The 17,893-nt window shown below is 35.9% G+C and overlaps 1 protein-coding gene across 5 annotated transcripts in view; it reads left to right on the forward strand.

Annotated features, from left to right (window-relative positions):
- The first annotated feature begins 2,215 nt into the window (after window positions 1–2,215).
- The window catches only part of LOC109108491 (EH domain-binding protein 1), a 120,956-nt gene continuing 105,278 nt past the window's right edge, over window positions 2,216–17,893 (forward strand). For 2 of the 5 annotated variants that reach the window (XM_042774009.1, XM_042774010.1), the window contains exons 1-2: window positions 2,217–2,617; window positions 3,943–4,407. In XM_042774009.1, coding sequence (XP_042629943.1) covers window positions 4,304–4,407 — 104 coding nt within the window. In that variant the 5' untranslated portion in view covers window positions 2,217–2,617; window positions 3,943–4,303. Of the gene's footprint in view, window positions 2,618–3,942; window positions 4,408–17,893 lie in introns of all 5 variants that reach the window. The other 3 variants (XM_042774007.1, XM_042774008.1, XM_042774011.1) reach the window with 3 other exon arrangements.

Consider the following 17,893-nt stretch of genomic DNA (forward strand, 5'->3'; position numbering starts at 1 on the left):
ATATTAATAAAATGATTAAAAATATAAATAAAAACAAAATATCATTTTATTACATTTATTACTACTTTATTATTATTACTACTACTTCTAATATAAAATTCAATAGAATGAAAACATGTCAGTAATTTTTTTTTTTTAGATGTTTGCTAATGATGTCATATTGCATGTCATTTTATTACTTTTTTTACTCCGGAAAGTAAAATACATTACAAAATTAAGCATCAATTTTATACTTACAAAGTTCACATCTTTGTTAATGTTTATATTGTTTCAAAATTTTAGATGTGTACAGTCTTCTGTAAATATTGTTGAATAAACTAGTAATTTGTATGTTGAGGTTGCTCTCTGTGTTTCCTTGTGTTTATTTGAAGAGGACATTCAGCTGGAGTTATTTACAAAATCTTCTATCCAACATGTTCTCTGTCTTCAAGCACACACACACGCACACACACAAATGAACAGAGTTCTGTAATACCGACCTGATCAACAGATATTGACCAAACACACTTCAAAATATATCATTAAGGACTCTGCATCGCATTGTTGAACATTGATTTCCTCATAATGATGCACAAAGGGTTCAGAAGAAACTGTATAGAGCATTTAATTAGCCATAATGAGGAGCATTAACTTTCTATAGTTTCTTCTGTGATGTCATTGTCTCTTTTTGCAGACTGAGGCTCCAAAGCTTCCATTGTGGGTGACATCACTGTTCTCTCCTTTCTTTGTCTTCACCCACGGCTGTGCCCATGTGTCCGTGCCAGAGCATGAGGGAGTGATTCACTTACAGTAAGCTTGCTTATCTCTCTGCCAGTGAACACACTCACATTACTGCTGGGACACACACAGGAAGAGAGAGAAAGTAAAGTCAATGCACAGACAAACTGCAGACTCACGCCACGCCAAATCTGGCTTTGTGAAGATTTCATTGATTAAATTGTGGGAATATAATTCTTTTTTAGTATTGGTTTTGTGTTGTAAAATCGCTGGCTATGTTTTTTCAAAATGCCTGTTTTATCAAAGAAAAAAAACTGATCAGTTTTCCTACATCACAGAGGAGCTTCTTTAAAATCTTATTTGTTACAATATGGTATTGGCAGCTCCTGAGCTTTCAGAGCAGAAGCTTGAGAGGTTTAATGTTGCCTAACACATGTCCTGAAGTGTTGGCAGGCCGTAAAAAGCAGGATCTGATCTTTAGACTTCTTGAGTCTCTGTCTGACACATGGCAAATGTGTCTGATTGGCTGTCTTAGATCTTTTGGCACTGTGACACTGCAGTCACGATGTTACAACTCTCTGTAGACACTGTGACTGCTGTGACCCTGCGCACCCACATCTTCACATCTTCTGATACACATGCACTCACCCGCTCATCAGGGAGGAAACCCGTCTCATGCACTCAAAAGATAAGGGTTGAGATGCTGGAGAACCGGCAGAAAGAATCTGTGTGAGCCCTTCCCTCCACTCATGGACATATGTGTCTTCCCAAGAATGCATATTGTTTCAAAGAATCTTTTAACACGTGGTGTGCCTCTCTGTAATATTAAGGACTAATGTGCAGGCATCTTCCGATGAACAAATAAATTCAACGAATAATAATGAAGGTAAAAACACCGAACATTTTAATTTAAAAAACCTTAAAGTTCTAATCCGGTTATAAAATGGCCTGTGTGTTTCTCTTCAGACTCTTCAGACAGAAAAAAAATTACTGTAATGAACTGTTTGCCATTTGGCAGTGGAATCAGACTGTCTTGCACAAACTTTCTCCATGTTTCTCTCACTTCATTTTTCCAGTTTTTTTTTTCAAAGCACATTACTGACCTGATTGGTTTACTTAAAATTAAATTAAATAAATATTACATTACATTAAGTTACAAATATATTGTTTTAAAATATCTCTTGTTTTAGTATTTTTAATTATTCAGATTCACAGATCCTACAATAATAATAAATATTCTAGATAACTAAATTGCCTCAGCCTACCAGATATTTGCAATTTTCACAACACTCATATTTAATACATTTTATACCCTAACACATAGAAGAAGGTTTAGATTACTTATGTTCCTACTCAACTCAGTGTGCTTGCTCACACTGGCGGGTTAAAGAGCTCTGAAAGATGTCTCTATCGACCAATAGGAGCGCTCACAGGCAACAAAAGCGGTAAGAAATGTCATGAATATGTAAATATTTACGGCCCCTAGCCAATGAGAGACTCGTGGGGGCGTTTCTCGGAGACTCAGCACAGGAGTTTGACTGAATATGGGATTGGTGAGGAAAATGATGGAGTCTTGATTCGTTGAGTTTGTGTGGGAATACGAACACAGCGCTGGAATTTCCTCCTTTCGACTGGGAAAACTGCCACTGCTTCTTGGCTTCAAGCTCCTCTCTTTGGTTGTTGCCGGTATACGTCTGAGTATCCAAGGGATTTCTGTTTCGCTTCCGCTCTTTTCCCTGGGATAGCCTGCCTGGCTAAGGTTAGCCTGGGCTGCTAGCGGAGCTCTATGGGAATATCCAGCCGGAGCGGCTCTTCAGCTCGCTAGCGGGCTGAATGTAGCCACGCGCCTCCCGCCGCATCGGGCGCATTCCGCAGGTACCGCTGCTGCATTATTCACGCGGTGAGTGCGGGAATGCGACCAGGATGGTTATGTAATGTAGTATGTGTCTGTGAAATGGTCTCTGTAATTGCAGGGGTTTCATTATCGACTGTTGTAATGATCTCTAAAGCTGTGTAATTATAAAAACACTGTGACTTTAAAGAGGATCTTTAACTAGTAACCTGAGAACATCTATCTTAAGTCTCTGTAGTCAGTTTGACAGTTCATCAGTTTGTAGTGAGTGTGTGCATGAGGATATGAGTTGTTTTTAGAAGCCTGCATGAATATAAAACTATCATCTCGTGAATGTTTGAACAGCAACAGTTGTGAGCAAAATAAAAAGAAGTGGATGAGTTGTTTTAGACAGTCCAGGACAACTTTTGAACTTTTAACGTCGTCAGCTATGTAAAGTCTGACAGAATGGAAAAAAGAAAGACTGGAAACAATCTGATTGTCAGTTTGCTTGATATTTAAGGAATAACACAAATAGAATGTCCTGTTGTACTAAACATTGGCACAAGTGTCAATATAATGAAGGGTAATGGGTCTTGCTTAGCCCTGACTGCATTCTCTTTTTAGGTTTTTTTTTTTTTTTTAAATTAAAAACACATAATACAAATGACAGTTTTTATTAAACCATTATGTTATTAGGCAAAATTATGTCATCCTTTCACTAGAATGCCCACTTTTCCTTGGTTCTCACAATAATTGTTACCATAGGAGTCAAAAAAGTTTCATTAAAAAGTTACAAATCAGGAACAAATCCAGCTACTGTACCTACGAGGTGAATGACAACATAAAAAAGGGTACAAAACTGTGTACTTAAAGGCTTTAATAAGGGAAAGAACTACAATCCCATGAAGCATTGTGAGTGACATAATTGAAACAAAAATCTGTATTTTTTTTTTGTTGTTGTTGATTTAAATATGTTGATTATGTATATAGAAACAGAAACAGTGCATTCTACCATGCACAGAATAAAATGCACCAATAACTTTTGCTATACAGTATCAAATGTTTCCAGGTCTTCAGAATATTTGTAACTGGTCTACAAGATCTAATCTGGCTGACTATGAAATTTGGTTGCACAAATAAACAAAGTCAGCCAAATCTCTGTTTCCTGATACCATCACTTTCCATTGCCTTGCACAGATAACTGATAGGGAATTTTCTGTTACTGGTATGAGTCAGTGCTTCAATTAAGAATGGGTTTGGTAAAATTAGTTGAAACTGACAGATATTTAATGCAGAAATCTGAAAATCAAAGATAAATGAGTTAATAGATATCTTTTGGTGCAACGACCTTTATCACCAAGCTCTAACCGTCTCCCACTATGTCTCTGTAGGTTTATTGACACATGGAAATGAGGAATATTGGATTACCATGCACTGCTTACATTTATTTTGAGGGATTTGCTGTACGGAATGAGCTCTGTGAGAGCTGTCGATCACCCCGGTGGATTTAACATGTCATGCCATCATGCAGATCTGCGATCATCCACGCTAATGTTTTGATGGCAAGGGATCTACGTGTTTTTTCCTTTCCTCTACCTGATTTTAAACCCCTTAAACATCAATGAATGCACAAAAGTCGATTTTGGAAAGATACTTTTGAGAACTTTTCCAAGGAAAGGATTTGTGAGGGGGAGGTGTTAGAGCACGAAAGTATTTTAAACAAACTGTCAGCTCTTTAAAGAGGAAAAAACCATGGCTTCGGTGTGGAAGAGACTGCAGCGTGTTGGGAAACATGCTTCCAAATTCCAGTTCGTCGCCTCCTACCAGGAACTTATGGTGGAATGCACAAAGAAATGGTGAGTTGTCACTGCTTGCATGTCTTGCGCGTGCCGCTACTCATTTCCAGCCCAACTTGTGTGTGTGTGTGTGTGTGTGTGTGAGCGAGCGAGCACGAGCACCGGCTTCTGGAATGCGGTGTTGGACTGTGATGTATCTAACGGCGATGATTTGTCCATTCTGGTGTTTGGATGTGTGTAGTGGGAGTTTGGAAATTTGCTTTTATACTTTTGTTTATTTTTTATTTTCTCTTTTTTGTGTTAATGCATGATGAGTTGTATGAGATTTGCTTCAATGAAGCCTGAAGTCTCCTTCCCATATTTCAGCGGATAGGATGTAACTCAAATTGGATGTAGTGCGATGTTAAACATACCTATATGTTATTATTTGCAGTTAACTAGATACAAGAGGCAGAGTTCTGTTTCTTAGGTAACACTTCGTTGTACCTACATTTGAAGCATGATCATCAACATTTATCATGTTTACATGTAATTTTTTTCTGCTTAAGGTCCATGTTTTTTTTTAATTACTAAAAAATATTAAATAAATGGCAATAAAATAGGTTTACAGGTCTTTCAGCTATTGGAATATTCTGGTATGGTTGTAGTCAGCATAAACTAAGAGATTCTTTTTACTGGAGAGGTGCACCCTTGCCAGTTATTTAATAGTTTTTAGTAAATTTTGTGCAGTAATTTAATAAACCTATTGTTGTAGAATCTAGACAACAGCACGTAATGTAATGTGGGTCATGAGGTGCTTCCACCTTATTGGTTTTATGTTCACATCTTTTAATGTTTGTGGGAAAAAATGAATCTTTCTGTGGATGCATTTTATAGTTACTGTGGTTCTGTGGGTGCCTTTCTAAATGCATATAATCAATCTTACTGTGAATAATTCACCTGTGTGAATCAAAATGTCTTGACTCATACTTCCTGAGAAAGAACAGGCTTTTCTCTGGTGATTCATTTTGTCCACATAAACCCACTCTTTTTGTAAATTCGACTTCAAGCTTGCATTTAGGTCTGCCTCCATCCAATCAACAACCGATGGAAAGAACGCCTACATTTTTTAAAATTTTTAATAGTCTGTTTAATTTGAATGTACATCACAATTCCAAAGAAAATATCTGTGGCTACTTGTTTTTCATTACAACTTTAAAATTTTACATTTGGTCCCAGTCTTGAATATTTGGTTGCATCCTTACTGCAAAGTATGTTCACAGTGGAATGTTGCTCAGAGGTTAAGGTCAGGTTGTGGATTATGCTGTATTATGGTTCAAGTACCCAGCAATTTCTCAAGTTTTCTTTGACAATGTTGCCTTAAGGGTGTTGGATTTTAGAGTTTCTTGTAGATTTCTGAAAAAGAGTTTTGTTCTGCAGTCATGGTGATTGGCAACACTTTCAGTTCTCCACAAGGGAAACATAACTCATATTTACCCAGCTCAAGTCTGAGGATTTCAGGTGCGGCAGGATTGTTTATGGGCCCTGGAGCCATGTGTCTAATTGAGTGTTTTACTCTCAGGTTTGACAACACACCCCTGAGGTGTTTCAGATGTGAATGTTTCAGGTAATGGTATGGTAGAAATGCACTTATGTGGGTTGCTAAGGGCACTGCTGTGAACTAAATGCCTTTCTGTGGAAAAACAATATTTCTTAATCGGGTTTTAAGACCAGAAAGCATTCCTTCTCTCCCCCTGTATGTGTTTTGGATGCACAGACTGTTGTCTGCATGGTGATGTGTGGACCAATGCGAAGTCAGAGCGCGCTGGCGCTGATGAAAGAGCATTATTCACTTACTGACAAGAAGCTCAAAGGCGTTTGTGCCAGGGAGACATTAGTGCCTCAGCTACTTGCGTGTGTGTGACGGCTACGTGATCTCTGTGCTTTGTGGTTCGTCTGTCCAGTGTGCCATTGTTCTGATGGAAAGTTTACCACATTTGGTCTCAAGTGGAAACAGCTCTCTAAGCTTGAGTAAAGACTCAATTTCTCCACTTTTTATCTAGAAAAACCACAAGCATTTGTTCTGAAATGTAGGGCACAAGGAAAATGTGTTCATGGGAGGAATGAAAGGAGGCATGAGTCAGCAATCAAATGAATGAAGAAATATGAATACAAAATCATTTTAGAAGTTTAAACATAGCATAATGCCTCCACTGATTCTGATCCCATATGGGTAATATGATTATAGTGTGTATGAAAGTTGAAAATATTAGGGGTGCTCTGATCAGGATTTTTGAGGCCGATCACAGAAAGCAGTATCTGCCGATACAATCACCAATCCCAATCTTTTTAAAGCCTTCTTGTTATCAAGTAGAATTATTTATAGCAAGACTTAGATGCATCCACCGTCTCTGTTTCTGTGTGAGAGGAGCGCACATTTTTTTTGCCGCTTTATTGGCTTTGAACGATTACATAAACACACTTATATGAGTCAGAATACCCGTCTTTGTAAGTATCCTCATAAACACAGTGATTTAGGTCTTAAAGGGGTCCTATTATGCTTTTTCACTTTTTGAATTTTAGTCAGTGTATATGTTTGGGTATAAAAAAGATCTACAAAGTTACAAATCTCAAAGACCACTCCAAAGGGAGATAATTCGTTTAAAAAAAATTCCTTTTCAAGAACTACAGTGAACGGCTCGTTTGCACTACTGCATTGTTTTCTGGGATTTTGTGATGTCACAAAGCGGCCCATTAAAATAATTCCACGGAAATTTGAATGGTTGGGGGGTGGGGAGGGGCAAGGTCCCCAATAATAAAGACAATAATAAGGATAATAACAATTTCTCAGCTCTATTAATACATTTATTATAGCATTCGCACACAGTGTTCAGACTGGGATCTGTAATATTTTCTAATGTTTTAAAAGAACTCTCTTCTGTTCAGCAAGGCTGCATTTATTTGTACAGTAAAAAAATGACGGACCGCAACCATGTGCAGTGTGAACGCTTTAATCCGTTAACATGAGCGCAGAAAAAATATGCACTGCATACGCACTGCAAACGGAGTAATATGAACCTGGCATTAGGGCTGCACGATATTGGGAAAAAATGACATTGCGATATTTTATTTTTCTGCGATATATATTGCGATATGAAATCTAATCTAATTTTTTCTTACAAACAAAAATGGGGTGAGCACACTTACATTCTCATTTTAAATGATTTAAACATCAGAGTATTATTTAAATTAGAGTAAATTATTTGTTTGTACACTGGCAAGAATTAAAAAGAAATTAAATTTATAAACTTTAGTGACGATGCGACACTGCCTCGATAGTGCAAGTAACAATTCCTTTGTCAACTGTGCAGTGTGCAGCTCACTTATAATGCAGACGCGATTAGATTTGAAGCCATTTACGCATTTTGAGAGAAAGAGAGAGCATGCTCGGTGATTCACTCACGCTGTTTGTGAAATTGCCTCACAGAAAATTTTCAAATTAGCTACATTATAAGTTATTTAATGAAAAAACATAACCTGTACCTCACCTTCAGCATTATAATTATTTTACCTGTGCCGGACAGAGACTGAGATGGTACCAAGCCTCTCACTGCAGGGCGTCATCAGTTTGAGATTGGTTTTTTGAGATCGGCCTTCATAGAGACCGCCGATCAATCATTCCAAACCGATTATTGGCAGATAGTGATCAGTAGCCACTCAATCGGAGCACCCCTAGAAAATATAGTGGAATGAGTAGATTCATTTAGGAGATTTGGCATGGCCATCAGCTCTGATTAATCAGGCTGAAAGATGGGTTCTAGTATTTCAATCATTTACTTCCACAGTGTTGTGTATGTGTGTGCATATGTTATTAGATCACTGATATCTGGAGAGTGTGTGGTGGTATGATTTATCTGTAGCCAGATAAGCCGAGCACAACAGCTCTGCCGGACAAATACTGCAGGAGCAGCGTCCAATCAGGCTCCAGCCAATACCTTGGGCAGTGTCTTAGAAGCATGCTGCTAGGATACGGGACACACTACGGTCTGCTTAGGTATCCCTGCCTGTTGATTCAGTGCCTTCTAGAATGTTGGCCTTTGCAGTTCTCTTGTCCCTTGGCAACATGAAATGTTTATTAGTTGAATCTTTCAGTGTCTCTGGTGTAAAGTGCTGTTGTGTAATCCTGCCGATTCCCACGCCTCTATAGCATGGCCATGGTGGTGTTTAATTATTGTGAAGAATTGCTGCAGTAATGTATAGAATGCTGTAGACTATTTTAATTTAACAGTATTGTTTACTTTTCTCTGGAGAATTGCTGTAGAAAGATTTTTCTTTTTTAAAGAAATTAATACTTTTGTTAAGCAAGGATGTCTTAAAATGACAATAATCACATTTATAATGTCACAAGAGATTTCTGTTTCAAATAAATTATATTCTAACTGTGTATTTAAAAAAATATTTATACTTTCAAAAAAAAAAAAAAAAAATGTTTTCAGCAATGTCATATCAACCTATTACAAAGGATTGACTGAAGGAATGACTGCTGAAAATTCAGCTTTGCTGTCCCAGGCCAGGACTTTAACATCTAACTTTAAAAGTGTGTAGAAAAAAGGTACTATTTTATAATTTGTAAGATAATATTTTAAAACTTTCGGAAACGCTGTTTTTTTTTTTTTTAAAGGGGTCATTAGAGCTGGACAATATGGCCAAAATTTATATCCCAATATATCTTAATTTCGATACGATATAATTCTGATATCGATATGAACACTATTAAAAAAAAAGCCTCGTATAAACTGCCAGATGAATGTGCATACAAACTTATGAAAAATGTATTTGCCAAGTCTATGACACCTCCTATAAAACCATATAATATTTTAGAAAAAAAAAACTGCACAAATGTTCACTTAATGTTCACCTTTTATTTGTATTTAGCCTTCTTACAAACAAGAAATGTGAAATCACTGTCAAATAATCGTCTCAGACTCACCTAATTAATATTAATATTTTTTACTTCAAACTATAGGCTAACTTACTTATTAATGTTTTTAAAGAATTCTCTTCTGCTCACTAAGCCTGCATTTATTTGATCCAAAATACAGCACAACAGTAACATTTTGAAATATTGGTACTATTTAAAATAACTGTTTTCTATTTGAAAATATTATAAAATGCAATTTATTCCTGTGATTTCAAAGCTATATTTTTAGCATCATTACTCACATGATCCTTCAGAAATCATTCTGATATTCTGATTTGCTGCTCAAAAATCATTTATTATTATGTTGAAAACAGCCGAGTAGATTTTTTTCCAGTTTTCTTTAATGAATAGAAAGTTCAGAAGAACAGCATTTATCTGAAATAGATTTTTTTTGTAACATTATAAATGTCTTTATCATCTCTTTTGATCAATTTAAAGCATCCTTGCTAAATAAACGTATTAATTTCTATAATTTCTTTCCCAAAAAAGAAAAAAAGAAAAAAGAAATCATACTGACTCCAAACCTCTGAATGGTAAAGAGCAGTGGTTCCCAATCCTGGTCCTGGAGAACCCCCAACACTGCACCTTTTTGGTGTCTCTCTTATCTGTCACACACATTTGAGGTCTTGTAGTCTTCACTAATGAGCTGATGAGTTGAATCAGGTGTGTTTGAATAGGGAGACTTCTAAAATGTGCAGTGTTGGGGGTTCTCCAGGACCAGGATTGGGAACCACTGGTATAGAGTGTATAATGTTACAAAAGCTTTTTATTTCAGATAAGTGCTGATATTTGGATCTTCTATTCATCAAAGAATCCTGAAAAAAAATTACTCAACTGTTTTAAATCTTGATAATCAGCAAATCAGCATATTAGAATGATTTCTGGAATATGTGACACTGAAGACTGGAGTAATGATGCTGAAATTTCAGCTTTGATCACAGGAATAAATTACATTTTAAAATAAAGCAGCTATTTTAAATAGTAAAAATATTTCAGATTTTTACTGTTCGTGCTGTACTTTGGATCAAATAAATGCAGGCTTGGTAAGCAGAAGAGAAAAAAACATAAAAAATCTTACTGTTCAAAAAAGTTGACTGGTAGTGTAGGCTGATTATTCTATAGATTAAAACAAATGTGCTTTAGCCAGTATAAAGAGTATGAAAAGTGCTCTGAGTTGCTGAAGAAAAAAAAAAGAGCAACAACAGAAACATGTTGCTGGAGATAGGCTTACTATTGAAAATGCAAACTGATTGTCTGCCAGCAGGAGCTGCTTTGAGAGCGGTAGAACCTGAGGTTTCTCCAGTATCGGCTGTAATCAAATCAGCTCCACTTTGAACTCTTCTTTATCAGATAAAATGAAAATGCCATTGAAACTTTTCTGGAGACAGTCCTCTCCCTTCAGAAATACATTAATATAAAACACCCGCGACGTGTTTTGATTTAGAAACGTGCAGTGCTCATGTTTATTCCACGAAGTCAAACACCACAAATAAATCAATGTATGAGAAACACTGGTAATGTATATCAAAATATCGGAAATGTGCTAAAAAAATCATATCACCGTTATTGAAAAAAATTAAATCACGATACATATTGATTTTGAATGATTGTCCAGCCCTAGGGGTCATATGACGTTGCTAGAAAGAACATTATTTTGTGTATTTGGTGTAATGGAATGTGTTTATGTGGTTTAAGGTTAAAAAAAACATTATTTTCCTCATACTGTATATTATTGTTGCTCCTCTATGCCCCGCCTTTCACTTTTATGAAAAATATTGCTTTGGGTTTGAGACTTTAATCTTTGCAACTTTACGGATCTTCTGTATGCACAAACAGCTGTTAATTAGATTTTCCTTTGCAAAGGGTCCTTGGTATCAAAAGAAACCTCTGCTGTCGATTATTGCAGCTGCTTTAGAGTATTGACCGGGGCAGCCAGCTGCTTTTGCTTTCAGGACTGGTGCCACGGGTCAGTCTGACTGGAATGAGGAAGGGAACTCTTTCAAAGTGCTACAGCAGCCAGACCTAACTCAGACCTTTACAATCCCAACATGCTTCATTTGGTATTTCACTCAACATTAAGACTAGCATTATATATTTCAGTTCTGCCAAGAATCTCATCTTTATAGGTGAATTATATTTGACCAAGGGGCACATTGACGCTGAGTCTGGAATGATGTATACAAGAATTACATAGTGACTCCATATTTTTAACTTCAACTTAAAAATATTTATTCAAAGATAGATAAATATCAAACCCAAGACCTTTAGACTTCCACACCTTTTCCATGCCCTTATTTTTTCTGGAGGGTTTGAGAAAGGAGGAAATGATTGAAGAGAGGGAATTAGGGCTGCACAATTAATTGAATTTCTAATCGCGATTACAATTATAGATGCCACAATTATGTAATCGTTCAAAGTGCCAATTAATCATTCAAAGTACACTAATGTTATTCGGTGTGCGTAAGATGCGTTTTTTTCTTTCTTTCTACATATTATCTTAAGGGTTTTTTTCCCATTATTTAAATTTTAGTTTTAGTATAACATTATAATACCATTCATATTTTAACTTTTTTTTTAGATTTAAGAAGAAACCAAATCCGATGTATAGTTGACACTTGAAGCTTAAAACTATAGAAAAGCACTAAAAGTTTTTCAGTTAGAGTGTTTTCAGCTTGTTTATTTTCATATAAAAATGCGGGATGCAGTTGCATCAAACAATGGTATAAACATCATTCAATGTAAATTGTGATAATCGTAATTAATAATCGCAAATACAATTTCATGGGAATAATCGACAATTATGATTTTTGTCATAATCGTGCAGCCCTAGAGGGAATGTGGTTTAGAGTGTGAAATAGGTTTACATCCTGTCAGCAGAGGAAAGAGACTAGAGGTGCATGTTTAAGTAGATTTGTTGCACCCTTTTGAACTTTCTGACCTGGCCTGATGAAGGGATGTAACGATTCAATCAACTCTCCATTCGATTTTCTCACAATTTTTTTTAACAAAATGAGATTGAAGACATTAGACAGTAAATGAAAAGGTGTCGTTTTATTAGGCTATTGCTGCAAGTTTCTTTGTGAAATGAAATATAACAAAACTAAGTTAAACAAATAAAATAAATCTCTTAATATGAACACACTAAGGCTTTGTCTGTGCTTTTTCCATTTAAAATTAGAGGCAACCACTGGATTTTAATCATGATACAAACAAAGATGCAGCATACATCTTTATGCTGCATGCATGATGAGTAGTCTTTAAAAAGGGTGCATGATAAATATCGGCCGATAATTAATGCGCATCTTGTCAGTAAAGCCGGCTGTGTACAGCTGCTCTATGTGAAATCATGCACCTGATGGAATTTACAGATGATTAGAGAACCGGCTTTACTTTACTGACGAGATGCGCATTAATTATCGGCCGATATTTATCGTGCACCCCTAGTTTTTAATCTAAATTAGAAAATAATTTGTATATAACAGAGATACATTCATATAAACTCCTACTCCAGTTGTATCGTGATTTTGTTTGGCAATTAGTTTGAATCGATGAGTCCTCTCTGTGATCCAGAGTGCTAAACTGGGCTTAGATTATGTGTTACTTTATTAGAGCGAATACAAAACAATACAAATCAATTAAATATCTAATGATATGATGTATCAATGCTACATGTAAAATATCAATATCTGTAGTATAAATAGGCACCTTATTTTGACACTGTCCATATTTTCACCATCTATGCATTACCTTCAAAGCGTGCATTTTTGTTCAAACTCACATGTCGGGACGATAAGACTGCCTGAAGGGCGAGAGTAAAAGACGCTCTGGATATTGCCGGAATTGCCGAGTGCTTGTGAGAAGTTTTCAGCGCACAGTGACGCGCACACATCCAAAGCACACGCAGACAGCTGCATCGACAGCGTGCTAATACCTAATTGAGCTCTCTTCCGCTTTTTGTGTACGGATGACCAAATACAGACCAAATTACATCAACATGTGCGTCTTGGTGAATATCCTAGTAAACGCAGTTGATTAGGCCTAGGTCTTAACATAAACAGTTGAGAAAGAAAACGCATGTGTATTAGTATATTGGATCTGTGCTTTCGTTCTTAAAGTGATAGCAGACTAACAGAAAACTTCTGTCAAAGGAAATAAATCTCACTGATTTTGACTGAACAACTTTTCTAAGGATTAATCTGTATTTAATTTATACATTGAAGACTATGCAGTGTTATTTTACATTTGATTATTACATTTCTGTACCTGAAAATGTATTTTAGATCAAACTGAAAAACCTGAAAAGCACCGTTTATTCAATTTGTGAAATTAAAAGTCTCAAATAAAGTTTTAACAGCTTTATTTTGTATTTTTTAAATAAAATTTTCTACATTAAAGTATTTTTTTCCTACAACTGGAATACCTCGTTTGTGTCGTTTCCTAACGAGGATTTACATTATTTTACACATTCCATATTTTAGCATAGAAGCCTGAAAGACTGTCTTGAATGTTGTCATATCTTAAGATTACTGATCTGTCTTTTTTTCAATTATTTATTTTTCTTTATTATAAAAAAAAAAAACCCCTGCAGGCCTATTTTTTTGTTGTGAATGTCCCAATTGAGGAACAGGATGTGAAAATTTAAGATAAATGTTCGTGTTATATGTTTTGGTTGCATTTGTGAGTTAATAAATGTAGATGGTTGTTTAAAATAGGTAGCTAAATAATATAATAGTATAGAATATATTGATCAATATTCTCCTCTATCGAAATCGTATCGGCAAATATCATGTCACTGGATATGAAAATCGATATCGTATCGTATCGTACCGTATCGTATCGTGATGAACCATCCGATTTACACCCCTACTGAGCATCTATGCTATATTGAATACTTGTGGGCAAGGCATTTAGTTTGAAGGAGTGCAGACTTTGATATATATACACACTTTCTTTTGTCTGTAAAAGCAAATTCTCCTTTTCCAGCTGTGTTGTCCATGTGTTCATTGTAAGAAATTATTATTTCTCCTTCCTCTTGGTTTCTCCTTCACCTTTAACAGGGCTCGGCAGTTAGGAGTGCCTGATTAACCACCAACCTTAAATTATGGCCTGGTGGTCAAACAACATTATTTATTCGAATACAAGGGTCAAAAACATGGATTTTTATTTTATTTTATTTTTTATTAATTTAATTTTTTCAATGATTTTATGTTGTGGGGCGAATGAACATTTTGGAAGGGTGAGTACAAAAAAATCCTTAACATTGAGCCCTGCCTTTATGCTCACATTGCTGTTTGTCACAATAAATCACCCTCTTGTCCTCAACACACACAGATGCCTCACTCCCTGTCACTGTGAATTAAGTCGCTCAGGGTGAATGAAACAGACCCTCATTTGTCATTTCTCATATGAATAGATGCTGGCACTTTGCAGGATGTTTTTGTTTCCGTTTTTCTTTTAAGGAAAACTGAAAGCAAGTTAATCGACAGCATTTGTGCCCCAATGTTGATTACTACCGAAAATGATCAGTAATAAAAAAAATCAAGGTCAGTGAATAAGTGATTCAGTCACACTAGTCTCATGCCATCATGTCTTAATTCTTATGTAAAATGGTGTGTAGTTTGATGTGATTGTAAATGGCTTACTGTAATGTTTCTAAAGGATCTTTGCCATCATTTGCATTAAGCTGCTGATGCGGTCGATAGAGCTGAAGTTGTATTGATCCAGAATGTTCCTTTAATCATTTGATTAGCACCTCACTGCAAGTATTACACCATCCCTGAGCCTTTGCTTCATGTGGATGTGAGGAAATTACTGATGCTGTGTAGGAGGCTGTGAAGATGCAGATCTGTGTGTGTGTGTGTGTGTGTTTGATTACACACGCTGAGCAGACTGAAGGATTAATAAGGTCATGTAAGTGATCAGGGAATCGGAAGGGAGTCATGATGTATAGCTTAGGTTTCATTGATCAGTGCACCTCAGGGTAGCCATGTTTCCATTAAATCCAGGCGAATGAAACTCATGCGCAAAATTAAAATATCACATGAAACGTTTGCTAGTAAAGCACTGTTTTCAACTGATGTGTTCAAGAGAATAAAATCGTCACCACCTGAGAAAATGAGTCAAAGTATCAATAATAAAAATGAAAGTTGCTGCAACTGGGGAAGCCTGTAGCTCTTTTTTTCCTGCATAATAATTGAGCTGTGCCTCAGATGCTGCAGAGGACACACACAAAAACAAACGCTGTCATGTTATCTTGCGTTTGGATGCCTGATGTTATGGGATGTGGAAGGCAGTTATGGGAGGTGATTATAACATAATTGTGATGATGGACTCTGGCTCAGGCATTTCAAAAATGGTAAATGTTTTTTCCATCATCCGTTTATTTTTTGTATGCTTTATCCTACAATTTGCCAAAAAATAGGTGGATGGAAACAAAGCTACTGAGATGATCGGTGATTCTTTGTTTTGTTTTTTTGTCTCTCTCAGGGCTTTTGGGTTTGGATTCATGTTGTCTGGATGCAGTCAGTCCTCATAATGAAGGACTCATGGCTTTATGTATCAGTCAGTTTGAGTTAATGGTCCTTTCATGTGCCTCATGACACTGGGTGTGTGTGTTTGTGTGCTCTCCAACTCTAATTAAAGCCTTTCTTGCCATCAGGACCAGATAAGGGGAGATTTTCAGCAACTTGAAATGACTTGGAGGAAATAATTCATTGTGTTGCCTTCAGTGATCTTATACAGCTCAGTTTGCAGTATATGCAGTGTCATATTCTACACTTTTGTGGTGTTTTATTTTTACTCTGAAATCCACTTATAATGTTCATCAAGGTTTCTTGCATCATGTCAGTTTCTGTTTTCTAACTGCTCTGTCATGATGATGGGAGGGAGCTTTGCATAATGAAAAGTGTGTGCATATTTATATGTATGAGTGTGTGAATATATTAGTGGTGTTAAGGTTCAGATTGCTCACAGTTTGGTTTGGTTCACAGTTTTAGGGTCACGGTTCGGTATGTGCTATGTCCAGGGAAAAAAGGACTATGGCCAAATAAAAATAAAGAAAATAATAACAAATAATCAAACTAAATGCAACAGCACAAATAAATACAATAGAGCAAAATAATAATAATAATAATAATAATAATAATAATAATAATAATAATAATAATAATAATAATAATAAACAGTGTTTTTCAGGTGTTTCAGGTACAGAAACTTAAAAGTAAACAAATGTAAAATAACAGTGCATATTTCACTGTATAAATTAACGACCAATCCTTGTTGAAGTTACAAAAGCTATTCAGTCAAAAGAAGTGAGGGATTATCTTGTCTTTTGTTGTTTTACATTAAAATCACAAAGAGCAGGAATAGACTGCTGCTGAATAGATGTTTGCAAGGATAGTCACAAAGACATGTTCACTTTTTTTGTGTGTTAGCTTGTCAGTTCAAACGCAGGTCTTGCAAGAGAAGTCAATATTTTTGTGGCACACAAATTCAACATTATTGAATTATCTTCAGTGGTGTTACAAAAGAAAAGGCCCAAAAGTAAAGGAACGAGAGTAATTTCAGTTCACCAGAATTGTTTAGAAATGTACATTTTTAAGGGGGCTATCACAGTTTTGGTGCGCACCCGGGTTCGTTTGACATCAGAGTTTGGTTTGTTTCAGTTCCATTCATTTTGCTGTTTTCTGCATAATCCATTAACTTGGATAAACAGCTTTCACTCTGATGATGCAAACGTACCCTGGTTGGGAACCAAAAACATGAACACACACCAGCAGAGACAGTGGGAGGGGGAGCAATCGAACTCTAGTTTCAATATGTTTATAGGATATTTATGATACCAGTTTATTTAGTGCAGGCACATTTTAGGTTTATTTCCTTATAAGGGAACCAATCGACCTTCTCTGTTTTTCTCTTATTCTCTCTGTTTGTGTGTTCATGCTCATTGGATGACTGCGTCACTGATTGCCATTTTTCATAATGACTTCAATAAAACAGGATTTTAACTGGCTCGTAAACTTGAAGGAATATTTCCATTACGATATAGTGGTAAAGGAAGTGTCTGTGTGTGTATCTGTGAGACAGATCGGCTAAATCTGAGTTAAAATGTTTCTGAAATATTTCTAAAAACTAGAAGGTAGCAGATGGACCTGCAAAAGGATTCATTGCAAGTTGGGAAAGATATGAATAAATATCTGTTGGGCTGAAACAAACAATTTTAATAATAGATTATTCTTTTAATTTCAAATTTGCAAATTTAAGTTTGTATAATTTATGCTATACATTTCGTGCAAAAAATTGTTTTAAAGTCATGATGAAACGGAAGTTGTGATGTACTTCTGTATTGTGATGTACGTCCGAATGAAACCGATTATCGAAAATGTAGGGTGGGAATTCAATCCATTGGCTGTTGAATTGGATTTAGAGATGTTGAGAGGCAGATCTGAATATAAGCTTGCATTTGATTGTAAGAAAAGGGCCGAATTACTGTTATAAAAAAAAAGGGGAAAAAATCCGAAATCCGTGATGAATAGATCACAGTAAGATAAATATGATGCATTTATAAAATAGGTTGATTTTTTATTT

The sequence above is a fragment of the Cyprinus carpio genome, chromosome A17 (genome assembly GCF_018340385.1).
Source record: "Cyprinus carpio isolate SPL01 chromosome A17, ASM1834038v1, whole genome shotgun sequence".
Taxonomy (NCBI): Eukaryota; Metazoa; Chordata; class Actinopteri; order Cypriniformes; family Cyprinidae; genus Cyprinus; species Cyprinus carpio.